Source organism: Chamaea fasciata, unplaced genomic scaffold, assembly GCF_029207755.1.
Source record: "Chamaea fasciata isolate MVZ Bird 193981 ecotype frontalis unplaced genomic scaffold, bChaFas1.0.hap1 SCAF_1, whole genome shotgun sequence".
In the NCBI taxonomy this organism is placed as follows: domain Eukaryota; kingdom Metazoa; phylum Chordata; class Aves; order Passeriformes; family Sylviidae; genus Chamaea; species Chamaea fasciata.
In genome coordinates this window covers 4,479,228-4,495,951 of record NW_027094086.1, presented here as the reverse complement: position 1 = coordinate 4,495,951, position 16,724 = coordinate 4,479,228, and the positions used below count along the sequence as shown (strand labels likewise).

At 38.3% G+C, this 16,724-nt stretch overlaps 1 protein-coding gene across 8 annotated transcripts in view; it reads right to left on the bottom strand.

The window, feature by feature from the left end:
* The window catches only part of PTK2 (protein tyrosine kinase 2), a 190,839-nt gene that overhangs the window by 32,386 nt on the left and 141,729 nt on the right, over positions 1-16,724 (bottom strand). For 5 of the 8 annotated variants that reach the window (XR_010719326.1, XM_066175437.1, XM_066175413.1 and 2 more), the window contains 6 exons: positions 11,868-11,885; positions 8,114-8,170; positions 6,727-6,747; positions 5,563-5,660; positions 2,778-2,862; positions 730-830 (listed from right to left, as the gene is read on the bottom strand). Coding sequence is in view for 7 of the 8 variants with exons in the window: in XM_066175437.1 (XP_066031534.1) it covers positions 730-830; positions 2,778-2,862; positions 5,563-5,660; positions 6,727-6,747; positions 8,114-8,170; positions 11,868-11,885 (380 nt within the window). In the remaining variant the exon portion in view is untranslated. The remainder of the gene's footprint in view (positions 1-729; positions 831-2,777; positions 2,863-5,562; positions 5,661-6,726; positions 6,748-8,113; positions 8,171-11,867; positions 11,886-16,724) is intronic. The other 3 variants (XM_066175399.1, XM_066175391.1, XM_066175407.1) reach the window with 3 other exon arrangements.

Below are 16,724 nucleotides of genomic sequence, written 5' to 3'. Positions count from 1 at the left end.
TGTCCTTATAAATCAAAATAAGGCTTTGAAAAGTGATTTGGGCACTGGAAAGGAAACCTATTGACAGAAAATGACTTCTCCACTACAGGTTTTTCTATCCATCCCTGCTATTTTTTTTGGAAACTGTACTGCAGTTTGATAATTGCAATGACAATCAAATAATGTTGTATGAAATACCACTGCAGCTCACATTTTCAGAACTGCGGCTCAATGAAAACTAATCGATTATAAAAAGTGAGATCTAGTTTTCTTTAAAGCATTCATCCAAAAAACATAATAATGAGGGAAGTCATCTTTTCCAGGGCCTCTGCTGCAGATATTCTACAGGAAAAAACAAAACCCAACCGAAGAAATTCACTGCTTTGAGGGAAAATGCAGCATTACTCAGGAAGAATAAAAGATGTACAGTTTCACTTCTGGAAGGTATGTTTGCAAATGCTGTTTAACTGATTATCACATTATCATCATCTTGACAGAGGTCACGCTCTCACTCTGGAACTGCAATTGAATGCTCTGAAAACTCTGACTAAATCACTCTGGAATGAGGTGATGCAGTTCCCCCGGTGAAGGAGAAGGTCAAAAGCTGCCACTCCTGTTTCTGAGTCCATAACTCTGCAAAGGAGTATGATATCATGCTTGATAGCATGTGTTAGTCTTGTGAAGTGCTTTTTCAGCCTTTTCTGTGAGCTAAAAGAGAGGAGACCAGAGCTGCACGAGGATTTCTCATACCTCTCCAAGCGTACAGAGTTCCATGATTATCCAGACTGGGTTTTCTGTGATAACCCCAATGAGCTTCACAATGTGAGGGTGATCAAACTGACGCATTGTTACTAAAAGGAAATCAAAGAATTCAGTGTGTTACATAAAACCTTTTTTAAAAATAAAACAGAAAGCTGCTGGTTGAGCATTTAGCCCATGAGCAGAGAAGATAATCACAGGACTTCAAACAACTGTTGCAAGCAGTAATGTCTGGTCATTCCATGTGCTGAGGGCAGGCGGAAACACTGATTGCTTGAGCTGCGCTGTTCTCCACTCACAAAAATGCAAACTGCTGTGGAAGGTGCCAGTCAGGTCAGGCTCTGCCTCTCAGCCCTCAATCTGCTTATGAACATAACCTAAATTAACGAAATAACCTGTAAAACCAGCGTACAACCAGTTAATCTGAACCCTTCTACTCGAAGAGGAGGTAAAAACAGTCTGTATAATTCAGTTACTGGAAAAAACATGTTTGCCAGATTATGATATAGACAAATTTTTTTTTTAATCATTACATCATTTTATTTTCCATGGAGTTAATTTCAGTATGTTTTATGCAGTATAACACATGAATCACATAACAACAGAATGCTTTGGGTTGGAAGGGACCATCAAGACCAACCAGTTCCAATCCCCCTGCCTTGAGCAGGGACACCTTCCAGCTTGCTGGCCCCAAGCCCCATCCATCCTGGTCAGGAACACCTCCAGGGATGGGGCAGCCACAACTTCGCTGGGCAACCTGTGCCAGGGTCTCACCACCCTCAGCAAAGAATTTATCCTAAAATCTAATTTAACCTGCCTTTTCAGCATTGAAAACTCCACCATCGGCAAACCTCAAAATATCCTAACATTGCTAATATTAAAATATTAGGAAATAAATGCATTAATTCAGTGAAATAAGCAACTGTTCTGAGCGAATTTGCAATCTGAACACAAGACAAAGGCAGCAGATGGGAACTGGAATGAAAAAAGAGGAAGAAGAAATGGCAAAACTATTAAACCAAAATCGAAAAGTACTATTTATGTGTCGATTACAGCGGCATTTCCTAATCTGTCAAATTTGAAGCATAATAAGGAGCATTCAATGAGCAATTATTTTCTACATTGCCAGGAGACAGCAGCCTACCTTGTGACTGCTGAGTTATTACTGTAAGCAATGATATTTACTGTTCCAACAGATAGGAATGCAATGGAAAAAATTACAGTAATTTACAAAAACTCTGACATTCAAAAATAAGATTCCATTAGCTATTAACAGAGGTCTTCTGAATAAGTTGAAAAAATTCCTTGAATAAAGGAATAGTGAATAAAATATACTGTAATTTCTGACCACAACCAATTACTTTATTGATAAAATACAATACCTTGACAACATTTAGAGGTATATAATAGCAGAGGATAATAGGCAAAAATTAAGGCCTAAGTGCCATATCTTAATTTGCTTGCAAAACCAAACAATAGAGGAATCAGTAACTTTAATATTCTTTAAAAAGTTTCTGTTCCTGTACCCCCCAACAACAAGCCTTTTTCCACAAATGAAATGTGCTATTTGGGAAATGCAACATCTGTGGGCAATTACTTAGAAAAACGGCCTATTCTAGCATAGACTTGAATTCTGAATTTTCAAAGCACATCTCTCACAGACACAACATTTCTAGCAAGGACAACTACCTGACCTCCCAAAGCAATAAACTGGAGAAACTGCTGTGTTTTTTAATACATTAAGGAAAAAGAAGGAAATAGAGGATCATATCTTGTGTTGCAAATTTGGTTCTAAAGCCCTACAGGAGTCAGACATCACCACTCAATTTGGAAAATCAGAGAACTCACATCCAATCATACACATGGGCAATGCAAGGATGTAAAGCAGTTCCCTGGAACATGTTGGAGGAGGGGAAAACAGCATGCTATATATTAATGAAATATTTACATCAGTGTAAGAAGTTTCTGGCACAGGAGGCCGCAGTCTTTGCAAGGAGCAGTTACCAAAGTGATCCCAAAAGAAGTTGTTTAATACTCACAGGCTTCTTGTAAGAATTTTTCTCTAACACTGTCAGAAGTGCAGTTTTTACACGTTTTGATTGCAACAGCCATAGCTGGATTTTCCTGAAAAACATTATTCAGAAATAGCTGAAACACAACCCACCAAAAACAGCCCACCAAAAAAAGCTGGCCCTTAAAATTCTAGCAAAACTACTTTGGAAAAAACTACTATTAAATAAAATACCTTTAGTTGAGAAACCACATGTTGAAAGTTTTCAGTGTTAAAATACCATGATAATCAAGACACCTTGCATATCTAATGTGTCACTGGCAATATTTAATCTGTTTGAAACCATGTTAAATTGTTGAAAAATCATGACAAAAGATGGTAAGTTAAACTGAACAGTACTGTAAAGTTTTTGTGTTATTAAGGAAGCTAAGCTCTTGACAATATTTAGCAAAAATAGAGGAACAAAAAGAGATATGTGCCTAAAAACCACACTTGGCTTATACAAGCAAGCAACCCAGAAAGCCAAATTAAGGATTTTTTGTGGCTCTTTCAGAGGAAAGACAGACTGGCAGTAATTGTGAACTCAGACTACAAAGGAAGGTAAAACAAAGATTTTTTTTACATTTTATCTTCACAATCAGTCTGATCAAGGCTTTAAAACCAGGTTCAACAGAACCACATCTATTTAAAATCAAATGGACTTTCCCATCTGATTTCTCATCCTCTGAATACCCAAAAATGAGAAGTTCTTGATGGGTTGAGAGCAGCTGAAGTGTTTTAAAACTACACTTCTACATTAGGTACGGGCTTGTTCAAGGACCTGTATGTCCTCCTTCCAAGAGGGAAACTGGGAACTGCCCATTGTTAAACGGGCAGTTTACATGTGAACCTTTCCACAAAATGCTACAGCACTGGTGAATATCCTCAACCAATTTTTAAGGCCAGATGAAGATTCAGAGTTATGTTCCATCTCTGCTCATGCTTGGTCTATTTTAAATCTCTTTACAGACAAAAATTACTGGGATTAGAATAGTATTTATATTTTGCAGGCTAAAGTGTCTTTATTTTTGAAGTTGCTCACAAAAGAGATCTTCAAGTTGACTTTGCAGGAAAATACTGATCTAATCCTTTTCTCACACATCAAATGCCCATAAATTGACAAAAAAAAAAAACCCTGATGGTAGATCACGATTTTATTCCCTTATGAAACCAGGTCTGAATAATCAGCCTGGGGATTAGATCCCTGGATGCCTGCCAGACCCATCCCTCTCTCGGTGTCACACATCAAGTTTTTGAAATATCCTTTAACCAGCAGCAGCACCGAAAGGAAGAACCTCAGTGTCTGCAACCAGCAAAGAGATTTTGAAGAATAAAGGCTGGAAAAGGTCTGATATTGGGGCTTTGTTGACCTTTTTTGGAAGAGACGTACCAGTGAGAATGTATCAGACTGGACACATTTTCTGCACTGAGCGGGAGATGGTATTTAAATGACACTTGGGGATTAATTCCACAGTTAATCAGCCTTTAAAGACAATCTCACTGGGCTTGCTTACAGCTAAGCAATAGGATCCTGTATCTATAAACACATTTTCCATTCAGTACCCTACACTTAGAGCCTGCCTGTGACGCCATTGGAATACCTGGGAGAGGTGGATGCTGCACAGTCACTGGACTCAGGACTTTACAAGTGCAATGAACAGGGATAAATGGCATTTTTGAGTTCAGCTTGGAGCTGGCAGAACAAAAGGCAAGGAATATCCCCTCTATTTTTGCACTCAAGCTGAACATATAAAAGGGTACACTACCATGTTATTAGAACTAATCTTACATTGATTTTAAGATTTTTTCCCAGAGTGTAAGTTATACTGTGACCGGAACATCGAAATTTAATGACATTACTGTTCTGTTTCACCTTCCCATATCCCAGTGCCCTAAATGAAGTAAATTCTTATTAATAAAATAAATCCACAGGTGGTAGTTTAAAAATCTCAACAAAGGATGCCTGAGTAAAATCTGTTCTCCAAGTCACAAAAAAGAATAGAGACAGCCAACATTTCAAAACCATAGTCCATAAGCCAAGGGTCCTTAATTAGTTTTACAGAGCTCTAGATTTATCCACCATGCCCCAAGTGAATGAACCATTACTCCTTGGTACTCCTGTTAACTTGGACAGAATTAAATGAAAAATAAGAATCTCTCTCAAAGTATATGTGCTTTCTAAATAAGGGTATCAGGCCACATTTCAAACTTGTCTGAAATAGAATATTTATCCTTATTTGCTTAAATATTGCATTGAAGATTATTTAACCCAGCAAGCCCAGGACCCTAACCGGCTGTTTCTGAAGAAGTTAGAACCAGACCATTGTCCACAAGAATTCTTGTATGATCTATCAAAAATTCCAACAGTTTCTTCTAATATGAAGTATTTGTTTTGTTATATGCCTGAAATTTGTTGAAATTAACTATTTTTGCAGCTTTCTCTTGCAGTATTACACAAAACTTTGATTTGAACTGAAATCTTAGTCTTTCCAGAAAAACTAATAAGCACCATCCCAAATTACACAAATCCTGCCAAGCTCCCTGGTTTCACTGAGGTGTCTCTTGTGCATTGGGATTTTGCTGGACCAGTGCATTTTGTATTTTATTTCAGGAAAACACAGGAACTTTATTAGCTTTTGTACAGAAAGATTGTCACTGAACCAAATTTTTATTTGTTCTGGAAGACTCAGACCAAGACCTCTGAGGAATACTCTCTTATTTTTTTTACCTAGGAAAGTTTTATTGGTTATTTCTGTTTGGAAAGTGAGGCTTACCGGGCTCATGTAAACTCCTTGGTGCACATCTCCAAACTGTCCTTCCCCAATGCAGCGCCCCAGCTCAATCCTCTCCCTTTGAATTTCATAATCTCTGGCTACAAGAATATAACGCACTTGAAATATTAAGTTTCTGCTGAAGGGCAAGGAAATAATCCACAAGACACAAAACTCAAAGTAAGTCACTCAAATGTCTCACATATGAATAACTAAGATTAACATTTGCTGCACACCAACCTATAGAGATGCTGCACACACACGGTGGAGACCTCTCAAACATCTTAAAAGTTTGCACCAAAGCAACGGGGAAAGAACTGTGAGATCTACATTGTTGAATTAACTACAGTGCACTTATTTCAGTGCAATAAACAAAATGAAATCCTTTTGAATTACAGCTGGTGAAAGACAAAGCACACAAACAGTTTAAGGCAACACCAATGTTGTTAAACAAGGCCTCAGCATGCATCCCTTTGGCAGTTTAAGAGGACTCCACCATATGCTAGTTTAGATTTTGGAACCATCAAAAAAGCCCGGAGAACTTTTAAAGAGGTAACTGCAAGAAAAAAAAAAATATAGGAAAAAGAGCATGGCAAATAAAGACAAAATGAAAGAGTGAAATTTTGAGTGCACTACACCTCTGCCAGTGTGTAACTGAAGTAAAATTGAGATGTTTGGTGGCCTTATGCAATTTTGTTAACGTCACAGTTTAATAGGCTGAGAATAATACTGATAAAAATGGCTCAGCACTTCAGCAAAACATTTAATCAATTGCAATTGAATGATTTCATTTGCAATTTAATTTCTAGCAGACGTGGAAAAATACTTCAGGAATAGCAGAAAAGCATGCACAGTATATGTTTTCACCTCTATTTGTATTACTCAGAGAAAAAATTATAAGCAACCAGCTTAGAACTTCATAACCTTGACTTTGACATCATTAACACTACAGAAGTAATGTCATCTACAGCTGGCTAACAAGGTGATAAACGTCTTTTTCATCTCTTTTTTTTTTAAGTACTGCATTTTCCTCTTTAAAATCCCAAAGCTAACTGGTTTAACTATAAATAAATAATGTTTATTAAATGAAAGTGAATAGTAAGCTTAAAAATTCCACATCATTCCAAACTGCAAGCATACAGGGATGGGTAAAGGGTCTCCTGTTACCTTCATCTATTCCATAGCTTTCTGCAGTGCAATTAAGAGAAAAATCAAATGCTTACTTAGATAGAGCTTCTTAAAATCAAAACAGGACAAACATTTTTCAACATAAAAGAAAAAAAGAAATATACTGATGCAATTTAAAGTTTTCATTAGCAGAAGTCACAGGCCCATTCTTGTGATCTTTAATGACTCAGTCCTTTGGGAGCTGAACACTTGAGACCCCTTCAATCCAGCAAAGCACTTAATGAATTTCCCCCCACAGCCCATCTCATGGGTTTTGCATTGAAGCCACGTTCAAGTGTTCAGCACATTCAGGGCTGTGCCCACAAGTAATTACTTCCATGAGAATTTAAATAAAAAGGTTGGGGGAGGGGGGAATAAATTACACAAAATTAATCTGTTAACAAAAATGAAGGACAAAATTTATTATAGTATGTCTTGATCCTGAAACTATGTTAATAGAATACATAGTGACTAAACTGCAAGACATTAAAAATGCTCAGTTTATTTCTGGAAAACATATATTCTTGCTTTTCAAATACTGATGTTCAAATATATATATGTTTTGCAAAACATATATTCTTGCTTTTCAAAGATTTTTCCACAGCAGTGGAAATAATGCTGTGAACATTGAAGTGATCATGAAACATTCTGCCCCATGGTGAGCTCCGAAATCTATGCAAGTTCATGGTCCATTAGGAGAATGTGGCCCCAGCTCAGCACCATCCTCCCCCCTCACACTGACCAAACCTGATGGTTTTGGCAGGATTCTGCACCAATGGATTGTCTGCTTCCAGAGAAATCATTGGTTGCCAAATGCAACTGGAATTTCCCAGATGCAGCTTTTAAAATCAGAATATTGGACTTTCATGTTAAATGAATTGGCCTTGAAAGTTTGGGATCATATCATAATTCAAACAGGCTGTAACACAAAATCCTTGTGGTGGCTACCAGCACCACTGTTTTTACTTCAAAGATGAAGATTCAGCAGAACTTTGAATTTTAATTTTTGTTCCTGCAGTCTTTCATCTTTAACAAAATTGCATGTGGTACAGTTGAGTGTTCCTCCCTCATGGAACTGGAGAGCATCACGTCTGTCACAGAGCAAGGTGAGATACAGTCAGACAGCAATCCACAGAGCTTGCCACATTGTTTGCTCTCATCACAGAGATCTTATCCAACCTTTAAGTGTTATGCTCAGCATCACAATAAAAAAAAAAAAAATCCACATTTTGAGACAAAAAAAAGAATTTCACTGTGAAATCACAGATAGTAGGAAACCCGAACATTTTCTTTGCACATTTATGAAATATGGCTGAAATATTTCAGTCCCGGCTAAACCAAGGAAGCTTTTGGATAGGAAAGTTCCCAAGTTAACCACGGCACTTACTTGAGGGCATTGTATAAGTGTCTTCTTCATCTATAATCTCTGCATAGTCATCAGTCTCTGCAAAGGGAGGAATTGAAGAGTTTCGGGAAAAGCAGATGAAAACAATTCTCCAGAACAACATCTCCAATGTATCAAGGCTGATATGTCCCAAGCCCCAAGTTCAGCATTGCCAGGTCACATCTAATACAGCATGACTAAAAGTTGCTCATGCATAATTCATGGTATGATAATGACCTCAGTGCCATTTGCATTACATCACATGGATGCACTCAACAAAGAAGAAAAGGAAGATGTTTGTATTCAAAAAAGTTCAAGTTTTGCAATTGGGACCCATCTAAACTGCTGATGTAAAATCTTTTTAACACCAAATTCCATTGCAGTAAAGAGAAAAAATTATAAATGAGTTAAATTGCTCTACATTCAATAAAGTGTGACTAACAGTTTGCTACTTTATGTCAAACAGGCAGAGGACACCAATGATGTTCCAGGGCAGCCTCCCCCTACAGTCAGTGTGCCCAAGTGAGTTATTTACCACAGAATCTCCTAGAGCACAAAGACCTTTTTAAGCCACACTCTCTTCCCCATTTTTTCTTACAATTTTCCTGATTTAGTGGAAATTCACCACTAGTTTTGCTGTCAAGACTCAAGATTTCATGGACAGGTTTTGGAAACAACTTCCCAAAATTTTCAGAAAAATGACAGTGCACTTCCTCCTCTGTTTAAAACTTGTGACTTTTACATCATCTGTTCTCAGAAGAGTTTAAATGATGTCAAGTCGTATCAGAATGTCCTTCCTATGCCCTAAGGAACTTCCAGTGTGTGCAGGTCATTTCCTAAAGGTCAGATCAATTCCTCCAGGGATTTTTAAAGCCACTCCACAACAGTGGGTTCATTTTTTACTTCAAGGCTGTCAAATTCTACTCACCAACTTTAAACACAACGAGAGGTTCTCAAAACAGAGTCATTTCCAAACCCACTGTGCAGTTTTTGCGATTGATTTGAGGTCATCACACACTGGAAAGCCTCTGGAAGTCATGACTGCCTCTCCTTTTTCCCCCATCTGCCCTGGAGCATACGGATACATCCCCCTACAGCTCCCTGGCATCATTTCTAGAGCAATGGCTTGGACTGGGACAAAGTCACAGTGAGTGGGAAGAAGGATGGGATGGTCCCTCAGCTCAACCCAGCCCTGAAACCAGAGCAAGGCTCATCAATATTACACACAGAGATAAGCAAGAGGCTCACTTTTCAGGCAAACTGAATATTCAATGATTAGGAAACTACAGGTTGCCTATAACCTTTGAAGTTCAACACACCTCAGGGAGTAAGTGTAATTTTATGATCCTAGTTTCTTACTACTTAAATAAAATGTAAGGGGTTTTTTTGGGGTTTTTTTTTCTTTTGAACTCCTGTAGGAATATGTCAGGTGTTGTAGAAGCAGAACTGGGAAATTCCATGTCATTTTAAAATTTGCTAGGCAATTTCTATTTGGGACATAGCAAAACACCTAATGAAAATGCAAAAAATTATAAAGACAGTGCACAATTCTGAACAGGCAGACCACTCCAGAAGCACTTATCTCTTTCTTGGCATTTTATTTTCTTCCCTACATTATAAACAAATGTTTTTGTAAAAATAAGCTTCAGTTTGTTTTAAAAAACAAGCTTTAAAAAAAAATCCCCACTGTGATGGAGATAAATCACCCTCATTCTGTTCCCTTCTAATATTGTGGTAAGATTTTGTTGAAGATATCAGAAAGCTCTTAATCTATGTTAGAAAATGGACTGGATGAAAAACACTGTAAACATACTTAAATAAAAATTTTAAAGTTTGGAAACCAAATTGGTGCCACTTAACTGGTGCCACTTAAAAGACCCCGAACACTTGTCACAGCGGGTTACAGAATAGTGCTTTCAGAATGTGATCAATGGCAGGGCATGTTCATCTCTCTATTTTAAATTAATGAGTTAATTCATACTAAAAGCATTCTCAGCAGAGCACAGAGCACTTTACATGGTTTTGATACATTGCCCAAAACCATCACGAAACCAGAAGTGTCTTCATAATCAATCCAAATAAATTAAATGTATGCAATTAACTACCCAAATATTTCTTGATCCACATTTAACACTCTGTGGAGAGGAATATATAAAAAAATAATTCCTATGTATGTCTGGCATTGTTTCTGAGAATTAGAGGAAAATTCAGTCAAGGCATCAGCACTGATGGGCTCAAAGTGGTCTGGAACAAAGAGAACTGACATTCCTCACAAGGGGGCTTGAGCCCAGGATTAATCATAGACTGATAGAGTTACCAAATCTCCCAGAACTGTGTCTGCTAAGAGATATTCCAGAATCTACATGGAGCCTAATGCAAATCTGAGCTGGGCAGGGCACTCCAGGCTGCTTCACAAAGGAGGATGTGTTACAGCACTCTCAAGAGCTGAACACATTCAGTGATTCCAGATGCTCTTGGTCAGTCTAGAAAAACTCAGATTTAAGAACAGGGCTCATATGCTGCCCTCCTGCAGTTTTTAAACCCAGCACCATCACTTGTTATGACTCTTGGAGATAGCAAAATGAACAAGTTGCCTTCAGGAAAAGGCAGTGATGGCCACACACATGAATGAGCCAATTTGAGCCTGAATAAATCTCAATGCATTTATTAAACTGTAGGGAGAAACGTCCCAGGGTATTAAATCCATAATCCATGACCTCAGGCACGTGTTTGAACTTCCTTTTTTGATAGTTTTTCCCATTTATCAGAGCTTGTAATTTACAAAAGAAGGTAGTTCTAAGAAAAAGCTATGTAGGGATAGTATCTGAAATACAATTTTAAAATTTATGACAGAAAAAAATGTCCTTTTGATGTTTAAGAAAAGAAAGAAAATTGTGTGGTATTATCTTTAACTTATATCTGAAGGAAAGGAGATGAAAAGTTAACACGCCCTCTTCACATTTTATTGAAAGGAAGGTCACAAGACGTGATCTTTATTTCCTCTTATCGCCCTCCTTTGCATATTGCTTTTATGCCCTTTTAGTACCTCCTACTTAGAAGAATAAAGATACATATGCTATCAGTAGCAGTAGTTTGATTCTTTCCCAACTTCAAATGGAATCCTTTGGAAAAACAGCTAAAAATCTCTTAAAAAACCAAACCCCAACTTCTTTTCAGAGGAAAAAAAGACTTTAAAAGTCTGCAGAAGTTAAATATTTTGTAGTAAGTTTCAGAGTTTTTAAAAGGAAACCCCAAACATTAAAATCTCTCTTTAAAATTATTAGTTTGAATAGCTGAAACCTGGTTAATATTCATGTATTCAATCTGCATTAATCTTGTACAGCTTCTTTTAATGCAAGGAGCACTTTGATACCTTCAAAGCATTACTCAGTAAACTCATTTCTCGGGTGTTACATCCACTGACCAAAATAATGACGATGTAACCATTTCAATCAAACCGGAAACTTGCAAACCTCTAAACCTTCTTTGCATCATGCCACAAGTCTCACTGCAAACACATGCACCACCACATCCCTGTGTGTTTGAAATAGGATTTTTCCTTTTCCAATTCCAGTTTAGCAGAAAGCATTAGTTGCACAGCCTGTAAAGTACAGTATTTATCAGCTAATACCCAAAGCAGACCACTTTTTAACACTAAAAGCTGTATAAAATGTATTACTGGAAAGTGCATTAAGTGGTATATGGAGATAAGAGTTGCATATTGCATTAGTAACACACAGACTAGAAAACATATTACCGTCCCCACTAATTTCATCTGCAGATCCAGGTGGCATGCAAGGAGAGAGAGAAAAAAGAGGGGGAGAGAGAGGGGACAGAGAAGGGGGAGGGGAAAATATACTATTAAATTCATGAGTAATCCAAAAGTATTCAGACTGTAGTTATCTTATATACCTGACTCAAGAGAAACCAGAAAAGCAGCAGAATTTAAGACTTCTCACCTAAAACCCAAGGGACAGAGATATGCTCTAAGAAGCTTTTATGATGAAACAGAGTTAATGACTTTCAAACACAAAGGTACACAACAAATTTAATTTGGAACTGGAACTAGCTCTTTTAATCCATTGTTAAGAAAAGTCAATTTCTGGGTTTGTTCAATACTTTAATGCAGTTCTCCTACAGCCAGATGAGTCGGCTCAACTTGACTCTGCACATACACTGAGGACTTTGGATAAGCAGAGTCGGTGCACACCCTTCCAGAAGAAATGCACTCCTGAGCTATCACCAAGACATCAGTGAGAAATGGAACCACGTAAGTTTTAATGACATAGAGCACTGTGCACTTGTACAAGGCTGAAATTTAAACGAGTGGCAAAGAGAGCAACTCTACGGGGAAGATTTCAAACAAACACCGGATTCCACATAAACTGCAGCAGCCCTACTGCACACCAAACCCCACAGCACAAGCTAAGGCAAATATTTTAGACAGTTTTTATAGATAACAGGAAATTCTTCTTACCCCTAATAAAGCCAAACTGGTCTAGATCAGTGCTGGACCAGTACGCAGCCAAAAGCATCGCTGTAGTCTGTGTTTAATTCCAAGTGATCTCAGCTGATGCTTATTGTTGCTATTCTGTTTCATCCGTAAGCATGCTGTGTCAGGGGTCCAAGAATGAAGTCAAAATATATTTACAAAAAAAAAAGATGGCAGACAAGGGCTGCATAACTTTATAAATAAAATAATTTGTTTGTCATTGTAACACATGATGCTCGAAAATGTGTTCCCCATAAAAAGGGGGACCAGCAAACTGGTGATGCTCCACGAAAATCCAATTCAACAGGAGGAAAACGTAACAAAATTATTCTTGGAACTCTGTTTACCTGAGGCTAAAGTAGTTTACAAACAGTAACTGAGTTAGTATATTCAGCTTTTGGGTTAATAAGGCAGCCTAGACAAAGAGCAGAGCAGTACCCTTGGGCGGCGACTCATGGGCACAGAAGACGAAAGGCAGAAAGCGTCTAGCTTTCTTTACTTTATGCTGACAGTGATTGACTCCTTTACAAAGAGGCAAGAAAAGGAAAGAGAAAAAAAAACAGGAACAAATTATTTGGAAATAAAAGAAAAGAGAGTGAAGAGAACATCTACAACGAACGAACATAAAAGTAAAGGTTTGCATTACAATTCCGTATACCCAAATGAAAATACAAATGTCTCTGAAACTCTAAAGCACTTTTGGTTCAAATTTTCCTTCGAATTCTTTTCTACAGTAATTCGTATTTCAGTTTTCAGAAGTAAGATTAGAACCCACAAAAAAGTCGGATTATGCCAGCTATGTACACCATTCATTAACAACACAAAGAACATCGTCTATATTCCTGCTTAAGCGACAGTCACCAGACTTAAACATGCATGTATCGACTCTCTGAACCCCTAAAACAACACAGAAGAAGTATTTCACATAGCAGGGTCACACAGAACAAGGGAAAATATGGTTTCCCTATCTCCTGAAATACAGCATTGACAGATTTTATCATGTCAAATCTGCCACCAGAGTCTTTTTCCCTGTGCAGACCTGCCTTGCCAATGGATATTCCAGCTCTGCAAGGATCTCTGGGTGAACAGCACCCTCACTGCCCCCTTTCCCAGTCACCCACTGCATTTTTCAGCAAAGTGCTTATCAGGAGTGCTAATGAGGACAAGGGAAATTTTGGAGTAGGAAAAAACACAAAGAAGCCACATGAGGTGAGAAAGAAGGACACGAGATGACACTCGGCACCTGAGGATACCTGCTCCTTTTATTTCTCTTGTTACCTGTTTGCTCCTCTCTGCTTTCCCCTTTTTCCTCTCTCCAAGGAAATGTGAGAAGTGGTTTAAAAAGCCAATTAAATAAAAAACCTGCATCTTGCTGCTGGCAGTTCTTCACAATCAAAACTCGGGAGTGAGGTCCAGCCACCCGGAGTTACAGAGGCTGGGGATGCAGGTGTTTAAAGAGAAGCCCAGACACACAGCAGCAGCTACTGGGACAGAGAACCAGTGGTGGGAGGAGCGCAGGAAGGGTAGAAAAGGAGAATTACATTTTAATGAAAGTAACTTCCACAATTAACAAAAACTGCCATCATAAAAAGTGCTGGGTGAGTGAGCAAATGGGAATCATTAATCTAGTGGGAAAAAGCACACATCAGAGAGAAAGACATTAATCAGATTCAATGCTAAAAACTAAAAGAGGTGCAAGGAGAGGGCAAAATTCTTGACTAAGTCAGTGTATCAGTATTTCCATGTCCTGGTTTAAGACAACTTAAAGGGGAACACTCTGAGTTCTCCCCCTTGATACTCTCAAGGGACTTCACTTCCTAACATCACATGACAGAAAACTTTCAGCACTGTCATTCTAGTACAAACCTCAGGTAACACTCCTAAAAAGCCTGACATAGTATGAAAGCAAAGGAAAAAATACTGCAGCTGGTTTATGTGACTGCTGAAAAGGTGTTGACATGAGAATGAGGGAACCCAACACTCTGCAGTGAAACAGAAGAACAGGTATAGAGTCACTGCAGGCTACACAAGCCATCTAAAAGGGAAGAGATACTTCAACTCCTGACCTGCCTGCTCAGGCTACAGAGTGAATTTAAGCCTGAAGTGCTGAAATGCTGTTCACCCTCACACTGATAGGTGAGTGGCAGAAGCTGCTGAAACCTGACCAAACCTGTTTCAAATGAAGGACACATTGCAAAGGCGAAGGTGTTTTTAATTCCTCATGTGCCTACCCGGATGCCCCGTGATGTGATGGTCCAACTCTTCCCTTGCATTTCAAACTCTGCCTTTACGATTTGCTGTTTAAAGTTTGTTTAACTGTTCTGCCACTCTAAAAGGAAGATGCTTTGTCTTAAACTTACCACATCTCCAAGTCTAGCTACAAAAGGAGGTTGATTCCAATAAAGTGATTTTAGATTTTAAAAAACAGAAGTTCTAACACTTTCCCAGGAGTCTAGAGAATACCTTAATGAAATTAACACAACTTAGAAGGGTTTCCAGCACTCCACAGCAGCTTCCAGCCAGGATATCAGTAGTGCTCAAGAATGCTGCTGAAAACTGCAAGGGACTTCTTTATTTATTTAGTTCCTCTACTCAGTATTCACTAAAATTATTGGGAAAAAAATCAAAAGTAAAAATAAGGGAAAAGTCACTTTCTGTGCAGTAGCTATTTTAGAAAGAAAGAGACCAGACTTTTACTGCCCTTTTTTTATAGCACAGTTACTACTGGAACTCCTTGTATGAGCAGATAACAAATATTGGAAGCTGAACCTGATAATATCCCTTTCTACTTTGGTTGTACATTCTTGAACTAGTCTGAGGAAAAACGCAGAAAAAAAAAAAAACCCAGTAGAAAGAATAAATCTATTGATTTCTGAACTTTTGAATTCAAATGAACACTATGGGGTTGGCACACCAAATATGTTTCTACATAAAAAACAAATCCCCAAACCTGCATGGAATATTTCTCCATTCATACCACACTGTTACTATTTGCACAGCAGAAGTGTCTGCTCAAATCCAATGAGAGGCTCACAAAGGAGGAGCACAGGAGAGTAAAAATTCCTTAACCAGCACCACAGGCTGACGGAATCAATGTAGGAACTTCCAGGACACTGATATAGAAAAATCTCTCTAGATTGCCACCACAATTCATTCTGGTCGTTTTATGCATGAAAAGAAGCCTTTTAGTCAGTCAGGCTAAAATAGGAAAAGATAACAGCACCAGTCTATTCAACTGTGATGGGAATCTGAAATACTACAATTTATTAGCATTAAGGGCATTCTCAACTATATTATCTCATTAATCAGTGAAATGGCTAGGTGCATGAAGAAACAACTCCCTCCTCCATGAACCTGGAGACTAATGACTTGCTCAAGGTTTGTAAAATTAATCTGCAGTAAACTTTAAGCTCGAATATCTCCCAGTGCTGGGACCATATGGCAGAGCTACAGCTCTAACAGAGTCTTTATATTCCTCAAATTACTTAATAATTACTTAATTTGAATTTATAACTATGTAATTTATGGCAAGACTCTTTCTTTTCAGAAGTGAGCTGTGGAGTACAACACAGCTGAGCTGTGACACAGTCCTAAGTGCTCAAGATACAATTTTTCATCTAGAAATTTACTTACACTTCTCAGCTTTGTCTTTTTGGAGTGTCTTGACAAAATGGACATTAAAAAACTGCCCATTTTTCAACCTCAAGCAAAAGCCACCTTTTTCCCCACCAACTAACTCAAAAGGAGCTAAGAAAAACAAGTCCAACACAAGAAACTCTTTCAGACCTGGACACAGGGCAGACCTTCATGTGGAGCACAGGAATCATGCCACAGAGCCTACACTGTGCTCTGCAAGCAGACGTGATTCAATAAAATTGAATTTGTCTTTCCATCCTGCTCACAGCTTTGCTGGTGATCAGCCTCAACCCAGGACAGACAGGTCCTTTCACATGCCAACATCTCCTTCATTCAGAGCACTCTGAACCGGTCTAACACTGACGTCAGGTGAATAGATCTATTATTTTTTTCCTCTCCTGTTTGTTGCGTTTTCACATTTGGCTTCTGCTCTATAGGAAACCTCCTGAAAGTCTCTTTTGCTCACAAACTATACCATTGAGGTTT